Genomic DNA, 20,553 nt, shown 5'->3' with positions numbered 1-20,553 from the left:
AAGAAAGTTAAAAGATCTACCTTGTGATCCAGCAATCCTACTTTGAGAAACACAGTGAAAGGAGATGGTATCAGTATCTCAAAGAAAAGTCTTCACTCCTATATTCACTTAAGCATTATTCACAATAGTTAGGATATGGACACAACCTAAGTGCTTGTCAATGAATGGATGGATGGATAAAGGATATGGGGTGTTTACATGGGATGGAATATATCTGGACATGGAAAAGAAGACATTTGGAGCATCACTGGTGTACCTTGAGGGCATTATGCTAAATGAAATAACTGAGACAGAAAGATAAACCCTGAATGACATCATTTATATATGGAAGTCTAAAAAAGCTGAATTTATAAAACAGAGAGTAGATTGGTGATTAACATGGGTGGATGTGGGGTTAGGGAGATGTTAAAGGATATAAACATGTAACGGGTAGTAAATAGGGAAAACTAATGCACTAGCATAAAGAAGAGAATCATAAAATATTAGAACCAAGACAAATAAAATAGAGAATGAAGAATAGAGAACATCAGGGAAGAACCAGCTCCTAAGATATCATCCAGTCCACCCCTGCTTGGTGTGCCTGGGAGCATGATCCAGGGAGGGTAGGGGACAGCAGTGAGGACAACTTCAGTCCTCACCAATAGCCAGCCCTAGCCCCACAGAGTCTGAAGAGTCCTCTCTGACAGAGAGGTAGCCTGAGCCTGGGCTAGTCCTAGCTTTGTACTTGGCATTCCTTGGTGAGAGGAGAAGCCATGCTCCTTGGACTTACTGTGCATGGTCCCCTAGGAGTCCCTGTTTGTTCTGCAGGGAGGATTGGTGCGGGGACTCGCCCACGGGTTGGCCGGACTCTAGACCAGGCTGTGTGTGGGTAGATGCGACTCTGCTGTTCCCTGAAATAAAGTCGCCTCAAAGTAGGTCAGTGCATGCTCTATTCCTGGTTCTCCTGAGGGCTGCGGCCACAGAGACTCACTTGAAGAATGCATGGAACTGGTCAGCTGTTGGGGCTTGTGGATTCAGATGAACCGAGGCTATGAGCTCCTCCAGCAGTTCTTCAAATGCCTGCTTTCCACGAGGTCCATCTGTTCAGTTTGTACAAGACAAGGGGTTTTGATCTCCAGAGACACAAGAAAGACCCTGAAGTCATCCGAACACAGAACGTTTCTACCCTGTCTGGTTGTTCAAAAACACTGCTTAGATGCTGTGCCTTAGCTAGTTTTCTGGTTCTATCCCCGAGACGACCTTGTCCCTACTTGACCCAGTCCTGGAGGGCTAACATCAGGGACCTGCTTCAGCTTTAGTGCACAATGCCAAGAGATGAAAAGGAGCAGGGCACCCTGACAAGCGGGGACACCCTTGTGCCGCCTTTTCTGTAAACCCAGCAAGGCTCAGTTCCCGGTTCCTGCTCCCTCCAGCACCAAACCCCAGAAACATTTATTGTGCCCTCTACTTCTGCGCATGCGCTCTGACCTACCACACGTTCAAGGCGGTGACTGCGCTTGCGCAGCTGCTGGCCCATTCTTAAAGGGGCATACGCACTGTTGGCGGCCTTTGCTCTGGTGCTCCAGCCCTCGGGTCCCGCCCTGAACCGGGCGGAGTTTGAGGCCCTCTCGCAGGCATCCGCTCCTGCGCTCTCCTGCTCTCCTCGCCGGCCCGCAGCGGGCTGCCCTTCCCTGCGGAGGTAGCCACTGCATCTGCGCGTCCTGCGCTGGGGCGTCCCTTGTGGGTGGCAGGTGTTTGTGCGGAGGGGCGGCTGCGGGGATGAGGGCACAGTGCTGTGTGACGGCTCCAGCTCACAATGACAGAGCTGAAGGGCGGCCTGTGCGGGGCGGCGACAGACCTTCCAGGGGACCGCGGGCCGAGAGCGTGTTCGGGGCAGGGCGGGGGCGCCCTGGCCGCTGGAGCGGCCGGTGCACTTGGGATTCCAGAGGTCGGGTCTGCTGCGGCCCGCCCGTGCCCACCCGGAGGCCAGGTGTCAGTCCTCGTTGGCCCCACGGGACTGCAGGGCGCAGGGAGGGGTGCCTGGGCGGGGGAGTGATAGTGCGGTGGCCATGCCAAGACCATGATCTGGACGGGGTGGGGTGTGACAGTCGGGTGGCCGCTCCAGGACCGTGACCTAGACCAGGTTGGGGTGTGACGGTGGGGTGGACGCGCCAAGACCGTGACCTAGACCAGGGTTAGGTGATCCCGACCCGTGCTTCGTGGGAGAGCCTCAGGAGGAGACCCCTGGGGTGGGCTGGGACAGAACCTCATCAGGACCAGGAACTCAGCTGGGGTCGGGGTGGGCTTGATCCTGACCCTGACTCAGGAGGGAAGGGACAGTGGTCTAAGTGGACCTCAGCTGGGGTCAGGGTCAGGGTGGGGTTGGTCCTAATCCTGACCCAGGATGGGGGGGGCAGTTGTCTAAATGGAAAGCCTTCCCGATGGGGAGAAGTAATGAAAAGCTCAGATCAGGTGACTGTCTTTGTTTAGAAAGAAGTGATGGCCACTTTTCTTGGATGCAGTGAATCCGCAGTGAAGGTCAGAGGCCTGGGCCAGGGGGAGTGGGAAAATGAAAGTTTGGAGTCTCTGAGGCCAGGCCTGTCCACAAGGTTGTAGAGGTTGTTCACTGCACAAGGCAGTGGCTGAGGAGTGAGGGTAAGGGTCTGCACGCCGGCCTACGCTGTGGTTCCTGAGCTGTGCAAGTGTCCTGGTGCTGGCCTCCCTCAGCCAAGGACAGGAGGCCTTCCTCCAGGTCCCACATGGGCGCCCATCCAGCTGGTGTGGGGGACATATGAGCTCAGAGGATCCTGTGTCAAAGTCACACCATGGCAGGATATGGGTCTTAACTCTGTGCCAGCACATGTGTGCCAGTGCTGGGGAAACAGCCCAAGTCCCAGGGGCAAGAAAACCTCTGATCTCTCTGCAGGTCTCTTAGTGCAAGGGAGCCATGGACAGCGACAGGGAGTCAGTAGACCCCAGCACCCAGAGCTGCCCTGTGCTGCCCATGTTCCACAGCTCTGTAGGGAAGCTGCACCAGCTGCTGGGCAAGGGAGAGTATACGCTCCTGAAAGACGTCCCCACATTTGAGAGTGACTTCATACAGGTGAAGGGCCATCCCCCTCCTCCCCAATTCATGGTCCGGTCCCCCCCCCCCATTCACAGTCTGGTCCCACTTCTCCCTGATTCATGGTGCCCCCTTCTCCCTGTTCTCCCCGATGCATGTATGTGTCCCCTTCTTCCCAGTTCTGCCCGATGCATGTACGTGCCCCCTTCTCCCTGTTCTCTAATTCATGTATATGCCTCCTTCTCCAATATTCTCCCTGATTTATGTATGTGTCCTCTTCTCCCTGTTCTCCCTGATTCATGAATGCTCCCCCTCTTCCTCCCTTTCCTTCTTTTCTTCCCACAACAATACTGTAGACCTATTGTGTTCTGAGTGTGTAATGATATCTTGAGTGACTTTGCAGGTGGGTAGAGGAAAGTAACTCGTTTTTTTGTTTGTTTGTTTGTTTTTTCACTACATGATTTTTCAAGCATGTTTTACCTAGTGTCACCCTTTGCCGTATGTGATGCCCTTATTGTCAGGCAGGTGTTGTCCTGTGTGTGTCCTTACCAAACACTTAATAACTCTTGGAGATCAGTCCGGTCGTGGGTTTGACAGGTGAATTGTGCCATGAGGTCCTGCTGGTTGGGCTGTTTGCCATTGCTTTCCCTCCCTCAGGATGTTCTGTAGGAACTCAAGGTTCCAGGTCCTGCAATCATGTGTATGTGGTTCTCTAAAAGGTCCATCTCAGTCTGGTGTCCATCCCCTGTGAGCCTCACAACAATCTACTTATGTAGACCCCCTTGTCCTGAGAGGCCGACTGAGCCCCAGGGAGTGATGTGACTTTCCAGGTCATCAGGCTTTCAGCTCAGGGAGTTTCTGGTCTACACAGCTTTCGGGATGGTGGTGTTGGCTGTGGCATCCGGTATGTCCTGGCCATGCAGCATGAGCAACCACACCTGTAGGGGTGAGGCAGGGAAGAGGGTGCAGGGATAGAAGGGCCACCTGCCCCAGAGCTCCGTGACCGCTCAGCTGTCACTCTTGCTCAGCCTTGGCTTTTCCTTGGAGTCCCCTGAAAAACGTCAGGGACCCCGATGCCGGGTCCCTCCCCCAGGATTTGCGTGCCGTGACTGGGCGGTCTGGGCCATGGAGCCCCTGGCTACCCAAAATATGAGGGCGGGATTCCAGCCAGTGAAGGCACCCAGACTCAAGACATGGACTGTCCTGCTCGCTCAACCCTCATTGAGTACGTGACGACATTTGGTCTCCTTAGCTCTAAATTCTTCCTGAGTTTGCTAAGAACTTGGATGTTTACTTAGGTAACCACGGCCCAATTTCCTGCCCTTTGACTAGTAGTGTGTGTGTATATGTGTGTTTTCTCAGTCATCCCCATGGCGTGCTCAGTAGCAGGGTTTCCCAGCCCAGATCATGTGTTGCACTTGACTGTCCCACCTTTAATCTTTTATGTTTTAGGGTTTCTTGCCTTGGTATTTTTGAGGTGGAAAGCTGTTCTTGGTCTTAATACAATGTCTGTTTTGCATGAGCCCGGTTGTCCGCATGGTGCATGGCTGGAGCCTGGTCTGCTGAGTTTCGGCCACACACCGAGAGCTGCGGTAGCCGCTTCTCTGAGGAGTGGGGCCGATGAAGACAGGAGAGAATGCACGGCCAAGCCATGTTCTTCCAACACCACCAGGTCAACAGACGGGGAGAGGTGATCGACGTGCACAACACCGTGCACACGGTGACGGTTGGCGTGGCCTACACTGGCCAGCACCTGCCAGCGCCAGATGTCATGCTGCTGGCTCAGCCGGCCACACATTGTGTGGCCAATGCCAGTGATGACTCTGATACCCAGAGAACGGACTTGAAGGCAGCAGAGAGCTTGGAACTGACCAGGCAAGTGCAGGAGTTTGAGTCCCTCTGTGTGGGATGTGTGCAGAGTGGGCACGCCCACCACTGCTTGACCTGTAGCCACGTCAGAATCAGAGGAGGCAATATTTGGCTCAAGGCCAGGAGGACAGATGGGGGTACATGGCAGCAGCCCTTGCATGGCAGAGTGGGGAGTAGGGGGGGTCCTAGTAGGTGGTCAGGAGCAGGCCTGGTGTCCTATGAGGCCTGGCAGGTGAAGGGCTAGCTACAAATTACGGCGGCATGTCTCAGGAACGTGACTCTGGCAGGAGGGCTGAGCTGGGTGGACAGGATTTGGCAGATCTTCTAGGAAATAATAGATTCTGACAGGACCGGAAGACTGCCTCCCTGTTCCTTCCCCTTTGTCTCAGCCTAATCTCCCACTTCTTTGCTGCCCAACAGGCTGCTTCCTTTGAAGTTTGTGAAGTTATCCATCTATAATCACGACAAAAAGCAATTCCAGCTGAAGCTTGCCACAGGCCGCTCTTTCTACCTGCAGCTGTGCCCTCCTTCCAATTCGAAGGAAGATGTGTTTGCCTGCTGGGAGGACCTGGTGGGCCTACTGAGGCCCCCCATGGAGGCGTACAGCGGGACCCAGGCCCAGCCTGCGGGTGACATGGTCTCCATACCCGGGCTGGAGGTGGAGGACAGGAGGAGCCCATCTGTAAGCCTTTGTGTGGACTCTGGGTGGTGGGGCCAGGGTGACTTGGAAGAGCAGTGAGGGCCCTTCCAGGCAGCTCTCTGAGACTCCCCGTGAGAAAGAACTGCCTTCGGAAGAGCTCAGGCCCCATTAGGCACCATGTGTAGACCTTGCCTCACTGGAAAGGTCCCAGTACTTGTGAACACCTGTGGCCCCTCACATGCTGGCTCCTCTGATGTCATGGCTGATGTTGCAGTGCCCCCAACAGCACCGTCTCTGTCCAGTCCACCCTGGACCGGTTGCTACCACAATCCAGGCCAGCGCATGTGTCATGGGACACTGGCAAGTGTGTGGCAGTCCTTCCTTAGCTGGAGCCGCATACAGAGCTCTGTTCATGAGCAGCATGGCAGGTGTGGACAGCTTGTGCTCTGTATGAGAGTGTACACTGAGCACAGCTTGGCCAGCAGTCTCCCCACCACCCACCCCAGAATCTGTTGTGCAGAAATGCTAAGACCCGTGTGTTAAAAGGCCCTTTGAGGGTGCCCTCTGAATGTGGGAGTGCCCTCCTGGCAGCACACCTGTGTCTGCACAGAACTCAAGTGACCATCATGGAGGTGCTGTGAGGCCTCCCTGTGGGCACAGCCCCCCTGCCCTCATGGCCTCCCAGCGCTCCTGCCTCCCTGCGTGCACTGGACTTGAGGATCTCACAGGTTCTCCCAGTTACAGCCCTGCAGTAGCTTAGCTTAGGTGACCATCCCTCCTCCCCTCACTGTCTTCTCCACTTTCCTGTTTCTTCTCTCAACACAGGCCATGGAGCTCCACGGACAAGGGGACCAAGATCAGGTCAACGGCAGCAGCCTTTCTGTGCTCAGCGATGTGTCCCTGGCTGCCTCCCTGGCCTACACAGGTGGGGAAGGAAACCGAGCACAGACCTCATACTGTCTGCGCAGGAACACGCCATCTGTCCTTAGCCCAGCACCTCCAAGGACAGATCGCAGGGTGGCCCCCGGGGCAACAGGAACTCTGCAGGCTAGCATGAAGGGGGCCACAGTTGGGGGCACAGACAGAAGGCCTGTTGGCAACACTGTGAACGGTTCGGACGCAGGACCCTCCATCTGGGCCTATCCCAATGAAGGCAGCACAAGCAAACCAGATGGACACCAGAGACTCTCGCCGGTTCAGGCCAAAGCCCCGAGGACGAGTAAGGACAAGGAGAGAATGCCCACCGAAAGGCTTTACCTTCTTAGCAGAATATGGGAAAACACATCATTCCTGAAGTCACAGGGAACCCCGTGGGGAGACAAAAGGGAGAATCAGGGCAGCCTCAAGGAGCGAGGGTGTGGTTCCCTGCTGCAGGAGTACATAAGCCTCAGCCTCACCCAGAAAGGGTCCAGGTGGGTGGACTGAATTCCCTTACCTCCTGCTTAGAGTGTTTCCGTTTTCAGAGGAAGGGAGCACTATCTTCACCCCCCACCTTGAGGACTGTGCCCTCCAGTAGAAGGGGTTGCACAGTTTCACCCTTCACACTTGCTGCAGACCATTGCGCCTGCTGAACCCTGATTGACACAGGCAACGAGCAGGGCAGACAGAAAGGGGTGGTGTGAACATGATAGGGTTGGGCTCTGAGGACAGGGACATGCTTGGCCCCTCAGGAAGGAAGCTGAAAGGCATGCTTCTTACCTGGTCGATGCCATCCTGTGTGCATACACCTGATCCTCACAACCAGAAGCAGTACTGCTATTGAGTTTGGTTTTGCAGTGGAAGGAGCTGGGGGCTCTGAGGCCAGGAGTGATTTGGACAAAGATACACTCAGAGGTTACTGTACAGTGTTTTTCTTGCAGCTGACCTGTGTTTTTCCTCAGCACTTGGGGATGATTCTGATCTCTCATTTCAAAGACAAAAAGGCGTACTCTTAAAAAAAATTGAGACTTGTCGAAAAATTGGCAAACAATAGTACAGTTTCCATATATTTCTCCTCCAGCCCCCTCTCATAGTAAATTGTCAGGTACGTAATAGTGACTCAGATAAACACTTGGATTGCAGTGGCATTTTGTTTCCAGGATCCCACACTGCATTTACTGGTTATTTCTTTGCAAAAACCTAGTTTCCCCTAGTTGTTTGCCTCCCCCCATTTTTAACGTTCATAAGTGGATTTTGTCTGTACCCATTATGCTTGTTATATTTCCCTAATGAATTTGTTTCCCTGATTCACTCTGTCTGTATTAATTAGAATCCACTGTTAGGGAGCAGTATGCTTTCTCCCTCATTTATGTTTTTATTCCATTATTTATTTATGACATGGATATTTATTCTATGGGTTATAATCAACTTTTCTTTTTGTGCTTTGATTATTCTAACTAAGATCAGTGCAGACTCCTTTATGTTGTTTCCTGAGTTCCTTCAACAAGCCCCATCTTTTCTTTTAGCATTTCTGGCATATCCAGATGTTCAAAAGTCATATTTTCCCCATCCCAGCTCTGTAATCAACTGCTTCCCCAGAGAGTCCCAGCTCTTTTTATTGGAAAATGTCATTTATGTAACTAAATGTTGTCACTTCGTGGTACTTGTTATGACTAGGTTTGTTCTGTCTTGTTTTGCAGGTTATCTCAAAAATTGAGGAGGAGCTTGTCTAGGACGAGGTCAGGTAGGGTGCCATAATCCAGGGGTTGGTTTCCTTGTCCCAACCCGTCTTGTGCAGTTTCGTCTGGTCTCCGAGGCAACACACGTTAGCCATTCATGGAACTTAAAGATATCAACTAGTATGGATCTCAGATGTCAACACCGTTCACCCACCCACTTCAAAGATAGGGAAACATAATTTTCTCAAAGTGGGTCAATTTATTCCTTTCTTGAAACAATTAAATGCCTAGTACATGCCCTGTGATAATACCTGGTATATATAAACAGTGGGGCAGAGTGGGGATACATGCCTAGATGCAGTCTCACAGTTTGGAGACTGCTGGGGGAGTTCAGGATGCTCACAGCTCAGCGTAATTGGACAGGAGATGCAGGGGGCAGGATCTGCTCAGGTAGTCATGGGACATGACCTACAGAGATATAGGGCACAAAGGAGGGACTTGTCCACACCTGTGCTTAGAATGGCCACTGCCTGAGTACGTATGGGAAAACTGGAATCAGAGAAACCCATTGGGACTCTGGCCACACAGGGGAGAGTTAGATGATAAAATCCCTGAACAACAGGCACATAGAGGAGACATGAGCATAGACCCCAGAGAGCATGGGAAGGATTAGATGAGTGAGGGATAATAAAGAATATGAAATGACACATTTTCTCCTGGGCACGGAGATGGTAGTGCTGTTCATACACGTGGGGGGCATAAAGAAGGATGAGCAAATACAGTATTAATTAAGTGACTTGGCCTTTGTATTTCAAGGTGTTCTAGTTTGATAGGACATTATCTAATCATTCATCATTTTCTTTTAAGATTTATGTATTTCTTTTAGAGAGAGCAAGCAGGGAAGGGCAGAGAGACAGGGAGAGAGAGAACCCTAAGCAGATTCCCCACTGAGCATGAAGCCTGACGGTTCTCTGATCTCATGACCCTGAGATTAGGACCTGAGCTAAAACCAAGAGTTGGATGCTCAACCAACAGAACCACCCAGATACCAGATGAACCCCTGATTCATTATTTTTTAAGTAAACATTGACTTTGTGCCTACTATGTGTCCATTTCTTTGCTCTGGACAGGGTAGGGTGAGTGGGGTGTGCAGCCTGGTGAACCAAAGCCATAGGGGGTGTGCAGTCTTTGTAGGGAGATGAGCTGTGTTAAGGGTAGAAAGACTGCAGCTTGGGGCAGAATATGAGCGACACTTTTCTAGTACCACAGCTTACAGGAAAACAGGGAACATCCCAGAGACAGTCACTAGTTGAGTTTGGCTGCAATGCAGCTTGGCTGTGAAGGAGATGGTAAGATTGTGAAATGGGTGGGTCCATATTGCCACACCAGTCAAATACCACACTTAGAAGTTTGTACTGGTTTGGGGGCCTTTTGGTTTTGTTTTTGTTTGTGTGTATGTGTGTGTGTTTCATTTTTGGCAACAAATGATATGATCAGTAGGCTTTTGAACCAGAATCCATGAATGAATTAAGTGAGTGTCAAAATTAAGAATCTCTTTCTTTCCTCATTGTCTGTGGGATACCTTCATGGTGTACCATCCTTACTCATTTCCAGGATCCTGAAATTGAGCTCTCCATATGGTTTTCTATTCAGAACTTCAAGCTCTCTATAATGCACAGACTGCATTACGAGTGTCTGAGAGTTGAAGTTTCAGTGAAACAGCCTCTTTCTAATAAATGATAAAGCCCACAGTAGGTCAGGTAGGAGCAGAGTGGAGGAGGCTCTCATGCTGTCAGCAGAGTGTGCTGAGGACATCACTGGTACCCTAGCATTTGTGACCAGGGAGGACATCTATAGCCGTGAAAGACCATTACAAGAGACTGGTCATGGGTAGCAAGCTACTTTTGGAGAGCTTCTTTTTTGCATTGAATAAGAGGAGTTGTCATGCAGTCAGCAGAGTGTGCTGAGGACATCACCAGTACCCTAGTACCTGTGGCCAAGGAGGCCATCTATAGCTGTGGAAGACCATTACAAAAGACTGGTCATGGGGAGCAACCTACTTCTGGAGAGCTTCCTTTTTGCATTGAATAAATAAGACTTGCCTTTTCACAATAAAACACTATTGTTTCTTTCATTTACATGTTCCATGGAAATGACCTCAGAAGATTTTGTGACATCAGGTAAGCTGTAGCCTGAGACCCTAGCTTCCTTCCCAGCTCTGCTCACACCTTTGCTCAGCGGAGCCAATGGGAGTGGTGCCTCTTGCCTTAAGCCCTGTCTGCCTTTGGTTCCTTGGGCTGTCCTCAACGTCACATTCTTTTGGCTGGGAGGCACTCCATTTCTCCATCCTCTTTCCCTTCCCTCTGAAGGTCAACTATCAGAGATGTTACATCCATTAGACTAAGGAGGGATGGAACTTGTGTCCACTCAGGATATTCATGGGCCGGGGAGGAAGAGAACAGCTACATCTTTCAGTAAGAAGAAGAAAAACGACCATCTGGAGTGAGCAATTTCACATGCAGGTCAATACCCTGAGGAAACTCCTACTTGCATTGCAGAAGAAAACTGAGAATTCTAGAACAAAGCACAGGAAATAGATCCCATGTTCATCAAATGAAGAATTGAGAAGTTTGGGTATATATGTACAGGGGGTTACTGCACCATATGGGCAGCTATGCACATTGGAAGGGATGAATGGCACTGTGGAATAAAAGAAGTCAAAAATGAGAATTTCATTTACAGAATGGCTTGAAAATGAGAGAAAACGAGATATGACTGCATATTTGGTTGTTTCTCTTGAGAAAGTTATCTCTGTGGTGCAAAAGAGGCATCCTGGGAAATATACATGAGAGACCTAACAGTGATGGAAATTGTCCTGTCTCATAAATAAGGTTTTGGATAGACAAATACTTAATTTTCATATTTTAACATTTCTGGAAGGATGATCCCTAGGTGACATTCGTTATCATTGCCTTAGAATCATTTATTAGAAATAAATGATTTATTTTAGCAGCTTTGGTTTTCATGTAGTTACATAAGTAATATGTGTCAAAAATTAGACTGAAGGATAACTTTTAATGAGTATGGAATACAAATCAGTAACAAATCATTGTATTAGTTGGCAACACTTTTTTCTTTGTTATGATGCATAAAATAATATCTTTGGAACTGATAGTATTATCCTTCAAGTGAAATACTGATTTTTGCTTTAATCTATACATGTGATATATATATATATATACACACACATACACACACACATATATATACACTTTATTGCATATATGATATATTTTATGGTAAAGAATCTGTTGTCTGTCTTCCTACCTTCATCTGTGTACAGATACAGATACCTTTAATTTAGGACCACAGGACTGGGAAATATGAGGGATTGAGGCAAAGACTACTAGTTCACCACTCATTGTCCATTCTTACTTTCCCTACTAATGACCTTAATTTAATTGGGAACAAGACTCCCCATGTCCACAATAGCCTTGGCTTCTTACTGCCTGAGGACAATTAGAGAAGGACGCATAATTTATTATTACTGGTAGATGTACCACTTTGTTGAGATGAACCTCTTTATTTTCCATGAGGTTTTAAAATTATATATGTTTTTAAATTATATTTTAATGACCTATATTAACTATCTTTTTTTTTGGAGATGTTAAGATTTTCCATTTCCTTTTATTTGTCAGACACTGTGGCATTATATTCTGGTTAACGGAGTAATATGGGACTCCAGATCTTGAATACATCCTATGGATAAAGCTGATTGTTGGGTTTTTATATGCCCCCTGTGGGTTTTGCTTTGCACATCAATTCGATTTTAAAATATTTCTGGTGTGGTTATTATCTATCCCACACAGGCATTAGTGTGGATGATTTGGAGTCTCTGTGGCAGTTTATGCACACTTTTGTCCTCAAAGATTTGGATATGCTCTTTACTTTTAGATTCAGGCATCTGCAGCCTGGATAGGAGCTTAGTTTATATACAAATCCATGGAATTGCTTATGTATCTCAGCTATGTCTGCAACATTTTTATGTTCCAAGGGGGTCTTTTCCTTGTCTTCTTACTAGTCATTGGGACTTAGTTACCTTGCTCTGATGGGCACTTCCCACAACTATGTCTGTCTCCCTGAATGAAAGACCAACGAGAATGCTTGCTTCCCATATGATTGGGATCAGAGAGCTTGTAGTCAAAGAGAAGTGTTCTGCTTGGATCCTATTTTATGTGCACTGTTGGCACTGGTGCTACAGGATCGCCTAGGCTCTGGGACAGAATAGAAAAAAGAGAGAAAGAATTTCCACCACTCACTCTGACCTGAAAAGTACTGTATTTTACTTCTCAGTACAGAAGTGCATAGCTTCTCTTAGACTTCTGTCTGTCAGTTGTCAATGTGAAGTTCTGGGTTTCAGGCTTATTTTGAGTACAGGCTAAGAGAAACCAGAAGATTAAAATAATAATAATAATAATATAATAATAATAAAATAAGCAAATATTTGTTAAGTACTTCAATATATATTTTCCTTAAGCATTCCATTGTGTATCTACAAAATAAATAAAATTTATAAAACCACTGTGACAGTTTTATTGCCAATAAAGTTAACAGTGATTCCTTAATATTTCAGTAACCACTCAGATTTTCTTAATCATCTCATGGTATTTTCAGTAGGTCCATGGTAAATAAGATCAAAACTGGGTCAATGCCTTTTTTTTCAATTTATTTATTTTCAGAAAAAACAGTATTCATTATTTTTTCACCACACCCAGTGCTCCATGCAATCTGTGCCCTCTATAATACCCACCACCTTGTACCGCAACCTCCCACCCCCCCCTCCACTTCCAACCCCTCAGATTGTTTTTCAGAGTCCATAGTCTCTCATGGTTCACCTCCCCTTCTAATTTACCCAAATTCCTTTCTCCTGTCTAACGCCCCTTGTCCTCCATGCTATTTGTTATGCTCCACAAATAAGTGAAACCATATGATAATTGACTCTCTCTGCTTGACTTATTTCACTCAGGTCAATGCCTTTTATTTAGTTTATATTTCACTTAATTTTATGGTAAAACATGTATTTGTAAGTAATCTATGAGAAATGGAGAAAACTATGTATTCTGCCATTGCTTTGTGCAATGTTTACCAAGTATCAGAATTTTATGTAAATCTACAGCATCCTCACTGACTTTCATCTTTGTACTCTTACCAATTGACAGAGATTGGAATATTTGGTTGTAATCATAGATATGTCTGTTTTGCCTTCCAGTTCCATCAGTTTTGTTTTGTTTTTCTGTTTCCTTTTGTTTTACCTCCATGTATTTTGAAGGTTGTCTATTTGATGCATAAACATTTAGGATTGCTCTCTTTTTTGGGATAAATTGTTCCTTTAATGATTTAAAATGGCGCTCTTTATTTCTGATGATATTCTACTCTCTGAAATCTGATTTTCCCGATTTGAATAGAGCCAGACCAGCTGTTTGGGTATTAGTATTAGCATGGTATATTTTCCCATCCTTTTCTTTTTAGTAAGTTTGTTTCTCCACAGTGAGTTTCTTAAAGACAGAATATAGTTGGGTCATGTTTATTTGTTGATTTTATTTTAAAAAAAATTTTAACTTTTTTTTCCCTTAAGATTTGCCTATCTATTTGAGAGTGAGCAAACAAGTAGGGGAAGGGGGCAGAGGGAGAGTGAGAATCTTAAGCAGACTCCCTGCTGAGCACAGAGATGAGAGCAGGCTCCATGACATGACCCATGAAATTGTGACCTGAGTCGAAACCAAGAGTCAGATGCTTAAACAACTGAGCCACCCAGGAACTCCAGATCATGTTTATGTTTATTTTTATCTAATTTAACAATTTTTTTTGAGGGAGAGGGAGCAGGGAGGAAGGGACAGAATCATAAGCAGGCTCCGCACTGAGATCATCTCAGTCCCAGATCCCTGAGATCATGACCTGAGCTGAAATCAAGAGGTGGGCACATAACTGACTGAGCCACCCAGGGGACTTTTAGTTGAGTCACTTGGGCGAGTTCTGTTTAGTTTATAAGTGATATATTTGTACTTAAAAAAAAAAAAATATATATATATATATATATATATATATATATATATTCTATTTGACCTATGTGTTTTGTGTTTCCTTTTTTATGTATTATTTTGGCCTCATTTTTCATTAAATATTTTTGTGTAATCACATTTATTGACTGATAGATTTTTTAAAAGATTTTATTTATTTATTTGACAGACAGAGATCACAAGTAGGCAGAGAGGCAGGCAGAGAGGGAGAGGGAAGCAGGCTCCCCACTGAGCAGAGAGCCCGATGCGGGACTTGATCCCAAGACCCTGAGATCAAGACCTGAGCTGAAGGCAGTGGCTTAACCACTGAGCCACCCAGGCGCCCTGCCTGATAGATTCTTAAGTAAAATGTTTATAGTAAACATATTTCCTCCATCATAGTCTAATTTCAAGTGGTACTACATTACTTCAGTTACAGCTAAAAACCATGCAGAAATTTACATCCATTTCCCCATCTTCTAGATTTTTCACTATACTTGATATATATTTCCCTTTCACTTAAATTAGAAAAGCCACATCACTACTATGTTACTCATTTTTTGTTGAGCATTCCATTATTTTCTGAAGATATGTAAATATTAAAATATTGTTATCTCTACTTTTCTTGTTTTTCATCTTTTCCTTTTGTAGATCCTGATATCTATCTGCTAGTTTCCTCATAATCAGAGAACATATTTTATTGGTTTCTCAAATTGACCTCAATGACATTTATTAAATATTCCATTCAAGGGCAGCAACATGTACATTCACCTCAAGTGCACATAAAACATTTAATAAAATAAGCCTATTTTTTCCTCAGGTTTTTATTTAAATTCCAGTTAGTTAACAGACTGTAAAATTAGTTTCTGGTGTACAATACAGTGATTCAATACTTCCATACAGAACCCTATGCTCATCACAAAAAATGCATTCTTTAACCCTATCACCTATTTTTAAAAAATATTGTATTTATTTTAGAGAAACAGAGTGTGAGAGAGAGTGCAAGCAGGGGCAGGGAGAGAGGGAGCAGCAGACTCACCACTGAGTAGGGAGCCTGATGTGGGGCTTGATCCCAGAACCCTGGGATAATGACCTGAGCTGAAGGCAGACAACAGAGTGCCCCCGTAACCTATTTAACCCATCTCCCCACCTGCCAGCCTTCCATAAACTCTCAGATTGCTCTATATTTTAGAGTCTATATCTTAGGTGGCCTCTCTCTCTCTCTTTTTTCCCCCTTTGCTCATTTGTTTTCTTTCCTAAATTCCACATATGAGTGAAATCATAGTATTTGTCTTTCTCTGGCTGACTTATTTTTCTTTTCCTAATATTCTCTAGTTCCATCCATGTACCTGCAAATGGCAGGATTTTTTTAATTAATTTATTTTTAGAAAAACAGTATTCATTATTTTTTCACCACACCCAGTGCTCCTTGGAATCCATGCCCTCTATAATACCCACCACCTGGTACCCCAACCTCCCAACCCCCGCCACGTCAAACCCCTCAGATTGTTTTTTAGATACCATAGTCTCTCATGATTCACCTCCCCTTCCAATTTACCCCAACTCCCTTCTCCTCTCTAACACCCCTTGTCCTCCATGCTATTTGTTATGCTCCACAAATAACTGAAACCATATGATAATTGACTCTCTCTGCTTGACTTATTTCACTCAGCATAATCTCTTCCAGTCCCGTCCATGTTGCTACAAAAGTTGGGTATTCATCCTTTCTGATAGAGGCATAATACTCCATAGTGTATAAGGACCACATTTTCCTTATCCATTCATCTGTTGAAGGAAATCTTGGTTCTTTCCATAGTTTGGCGAATGGGGCCATTGCTGTTATAAACATTGGAGTACAGATGGCCCTTCTTTTCACGACATCTGTGTCTTTGGGGTAAGTACCCAGGAGTGCAATGGCAGGGTAATAGGGAAGCTCTATTTTTAATTTCTTGAGGAATCTCCACACTGTTCTCCAAAGAGGCTGTACCAACTTGCATTCCCACCAACAGTGGAAGAGGGTTCCCCTTTCTCCACATCCCCTCCAACACACGTTGTTACCTGTCTTGCTAATTTTGGCCATTCTAACTGGTGTAAGGTGCTATCTCAATGTGGTTTTAATTTGAATCGCCATGACGGCTAGTAATGATGAATATTTTTTCATGTGTCTGATAACTATTTGTTTGTCTTGATTGGATAAGTGTCTGTTCATATCTTCTTCCATTTTTTGATATGATTGCCTGTTTTGTGTGTGTTGAGTTTGAGAAGTTCTTCATAGATCCTGGATATCAACCTTTTGTCTTTACTGTCATTTGCAAATATCTTCTCCCCTTCCGAGTGTTGCCTCTTTGTTTTGTCGACTGTTTCCTTGGCTGTGCAGAACCTTTTGATTTTGGTGAAGTCCCAAAAGTATATTTTCTCTTTTTTTTTTTCTTTTGCCTTTGGAGACATATCTTGAAAGAAGTTGTTGTGGCTGATATCAAAGAGATTACTGCCTATGTTCTCCTCTAAGATTCTGATGGATTCCTGTCTCACCTTGGTCTTTTAAGCATTTTGAGTTTATTTTTGTGTCTGGTGTAAGAGAATGGTTGAGATTCACTCTTCTGCATATAGCTGTCCAGTTTTCCCAGCTCCATTTATTGAAGAGACTGTCTTTTTTCCACTGTATATTTTTTCCAGTTTAGTCGAAGATTAATTGCCCATTGAGTTGAGGGTCCATATCTGGGCTCTCTATTCTGTTCCACTGGTCAATGTGTCCATTTTTATGCCAGTACCATGCTGTCTTGGTGATCACAGCTTTGTAGTAAAGCTTGAAATCAGGTAACGTGATACCACCAGGTTTATTTTTGTTTTACAACATTTCCTTAGTGATTCAGGGTCTCTTCTGATTCCATACAAATTTTAGGATTATTTGCTCCAGCTCTTTGAAGAATGCCGGTGGAATTTTGATCGGAATGGCATTAAAAGTATAGATTACTCTAGGCAGTAAAGACTTTTTAACCATGTTTATTCTTCCGATCCAAGAGCATGGCATGGTCTTCCATCTATTTGTGTCTTCTTCAATTTCTTTCATGAGTGTTCTGTAATTCCTCAAGTACAGATCCTTTACCTCTTTAGTTAGGTTTATTCCCAGGTATCTTATGGTTCTTGGTGCTATAGTAAATGGAATCGATTCTCTAATTTCCCTTTCTGTATTTTCATTGTTAGTGTATAAGAAAACCACTGATTTCTGCACATTGACTTTGTGTCCTGCCACGTTGCTGAATTGCTGTATGAGTTCTAGTACTTTGGGGGTGGAGTCTTTTGTGTTTTCCATATAAAGAATCATGTCATCTGCGAAGAGAGAGAGTTTGACTTCTTCATTACCAATTTGGATACCTTTTATTTCTCTCTGTTGTCTGATTGCCGTTGCTAGGACTTCTAATACTATGTTGAACAAGAGTGGTGAAAGTGGGCATTCTTGTCTTGTTCCTGCTCTCCATGGGAAGGCTGCAAGCTTTTTCCCATTGGGGATGATATTTGCTGTGGGTATTTCATAGATAGATTTGATGAAGTTCAGGAATGTTCCCTCTATCCCTATACTTTGGAGCGTTTTAATCGGGAACGAATGCTGGATTTTGTCAAATGCTTTTTCTGCATCAATTGAGAGGACCATGTGGTTCTTCTCTCTTCTCATATTAATTTGTTGTATCACATTGATTGATTTGCAAATGTTGAACCATCCTTGTAACCCAGGGATGAATCCCACCTGATCATGGTGGATAATCATTTTGAAGTGCTGTTGGATCCTGTTGGCTAGGATCTTGTTGAGAATCTTAGCATCCATATTCATCAGTGATATTGGTCTGAAATTCTCCATTTTGATAGGATCCTTGCTGGTTTGGGGATCAGGGTAATGCTGGCTTCCTAGAAAGAATCTGGAAGTTTTCCTTCTGCTTCAACTTTTTGAAACAGCTTCAGGAGAATAGTTATTATTTCTTCTTTGAAGGTTTGTAGAATTCCCCACGGAATCCGTCAGGTCCTGGGCTCTTGTTTTTTGGGAGGTTTTTGATCACTGCTTCAATCTCGTTATTAGATATCATTCTATTCAGGTTGTCGATTTCTTCCTGATTCAATGTTGGTAGTTTATATTTTTCCTGGAATGCATCCATTTCATCTAGGTTGCTAAGCTTATTGGCATATAACTGTTGATAATAACTTCAGATGATTGTTTCCACTTCCTTGGTGTTAGTTGTGATCTCTCCCTTTTCATTCATAATTTTATGAAATTGGGCCTTCTCTCTTTTCTTTTGGATTAGTGTGGCCAGTGGCTTATCAATCTTATTGATTCTTTCAAAAAACCAGCTTCTAGTTTCATTGATACGTTCTACTGTATCTCTGGTTTCTCCCTCATTGATCTCAGCTCTAATCTTGATGATTTCCCTTCTTATGTGTGGAGTTGGTTTGATTTGTTGTTGATTCTCCAGTTCTTTAAGGTGTAGAGACAGCTGGTGTGTTCTGTATTTTTCAATTTTTTTGAGGGAGGCTTGGATGGCTATGTATTTTCCCCTTAGGACCGCCTTTGCTGTGTCCCATAGGTTTTGGACCGAAGTGTCTTCATTCTCATTGTTTTCCATGAGTAGAGTCTTTAGTTTGAAGTCTAATTTATCTGATATCATAATCACTACCCCAGTGTTCTTTTGAGCCCCATTGGCATGAAAAATGCTTCTCCATCCCTTCACTTTCAGTCTGGGTGTATCTTTAGGTTCAAAATGGGTATCTTCGGTCTACAGAAAGAATGACTTCAAAGGTAACTCGATTTCAATAAAAACGTATCTATCAATAATCACTCTCAATGTGAATGGCCTAAATGCCACATAAAACGGTACAGGGTTGCAGATTGCATAAAACGAATGGACTCATCCAGATGCTGTCTACAAGAGACCCATTTTGAAACTAAAGATACACGCAGACTGAAAGTGAAGGGGTGGAGAAGCATCTTTCATGATAATGGGACTCAAAAGAAGGCTGGGGTAGCGATTCTCATATGAGATAAATTAGACTTCAAACTAAAGACTGTAGTCAGAGACAGAAGGACACTACATAATCCTTAAAGGGACTATCCACCAAGATGATCTAAAAATTGTAAATATCTATGCTCCCAATATGGGAGCAGCCAGTTACTTAAGAAAACTGTTAATCAAGATAAAGAGTCATATTGATATGAATACACTAATCGTACGAGATCTTAACACGCCTCTTTCAGAATTAGACAGATCATCGAAGCAGAAAATCAATGAAGAAACAAGAGCATTGAATGACACATTGGACCAGATGGACCTCATAGATATATACAGAACATTGCACCCTAAAACAATAGAATACTCATTCTTCTCAAGTGCACATGGAACATTCTCCAGAATAGACCACATACTGGGTCACAAATCAGGACCCAACCGATACCAAAAGACTGAGATTATTCCCTGCATATTCTCAGATAACAATGCTTTGAAACTGGAGCTCAATCACAAGGAAAAGTTCCGAAGGAACTCAAGCACCTGGAAGCTAAAGACCACCTTGCTTAAGAATGCTTGGATCAACCAGGAGATCAAAGAAGAACTGAAACAACTCATGGAAACCAATGAGAATGAAGACACTTCGGTCCAAAACCTATGGGACACAGCAAAGGCGGTCCTAAGGGGAAAATATATAGCCATGCAAGCCTCTCTCAAAAAAATTGAAAAGTCTAGAACACACCAACTGTCTCTACTCCTTAAAGAACTGGAGGATCAACAACAAATCAAACCAACTCCACACATAAGAAGGGAAATCATCAAGATTAGAGCTGAGATCAATGAGGGAGAAACCAGAGATACAGTAGAACGTATCAATGAAACTAGAAGCTGGTTTTTTGAAAGAATCAATAAGATTGATAAGCCACTGGCCACACTAATCCAAAAGAAAAGAGAGAAGGCCCAATTTCATAAAATTATGAATGAAAAGGGAGAGATCACAACTAACACCAAGGAAGTAGAAACAATCATCAGAAGTTATTACAAATAGTTATATGCCAATAAGCTTAGCAACCTAGATGAAATGGATGCATTCCTGGAAATTTATAAACTACCAACATTGAACCAGGAAGAAATCGACAACCTCAATAGAATGATATCTAATAACGAGATTGAATCAGTGATCAAAAACCTCCCAAAAAACAAGAGCCCAGGTCCTGACGTATTCCCTGGGGAATTCTACCAAACTTTCCAAGAAGAAATAACACCTATTCTCCTGAAGCTGTTTCAAAAAATTGAAGCAGAAGGAAAACTTCCAGACTCTTTCTATGAAGCCAGCATTACCCTGATCCCCTAACCA

General features: G+C 44.6%; 1 protein-coding gene across 1 annotated transcript; it reads left to right on the top strand.

Annotated features, from left to right (window-relative positions):
* Positions 1-2,926: 2,926 nt before the first annotated feature.
* Positions 2,927-6,977, top strand: LOC122914491 (protein FAM71C-like). The gene is made up of 4 exons (XM_044261139.1): positions 2,927-3,082; positions 4,716-4,918; positions 5,333-5,594; positions 6,378-6,977. Exons 1-4 carry the CDS (start codon positions 2,927-2,929, stop codon positions 6,975-6,977), a joined length of 1,221 nt encoding a protein of 406 aa, XP_044117074.1.
* Positions 6,978-20,553: the final 13,576 nt, after the last annotated feature.

Source organism: Neovison vison, chromosome 1 (assembly GCF_020171115.1).
Source record: "Neovison vison isolate M4711 chromosome 1, ASM_NN_V1, whole genome shotgun sequence".
Taxonomy (NCBI): Eukaryota; Metazoa; Chordata; class Mammalia; order Carnivora; family Mustelidae; genus Neogale; species Neogale vison.
Note: the sequence above shows the minus strand (reverse complement) of the source record. Positions and strands in the feature narration are given on the sequence as shown.

Excerpts from the sequence above, each read along its gene's own strand:
- LOC122914491 (XM_044261139.1), top strand. The coding sequence starts at position 2,927 with ATGGACAGCGACAGGGAGTCAGTAGACCCCAGCACCCAGAGCTGCCCT. Across the intron at positions 3,083-4,715 it reads TTGAGAGTGACTTCATACAG|GTCAACAGACGGGGAGAGGT; the intron begins GTGAAGGGCCAT and ends CAACACCACCAG. Across the intron at positions 4,919-5,332 it reads GAGAGCTTGGAACTGACCAG|GCTGCTTCCTTTGAAGTTTG; the intron begins GCAAGTGCAGGA and ends GCTGCCCAACAG.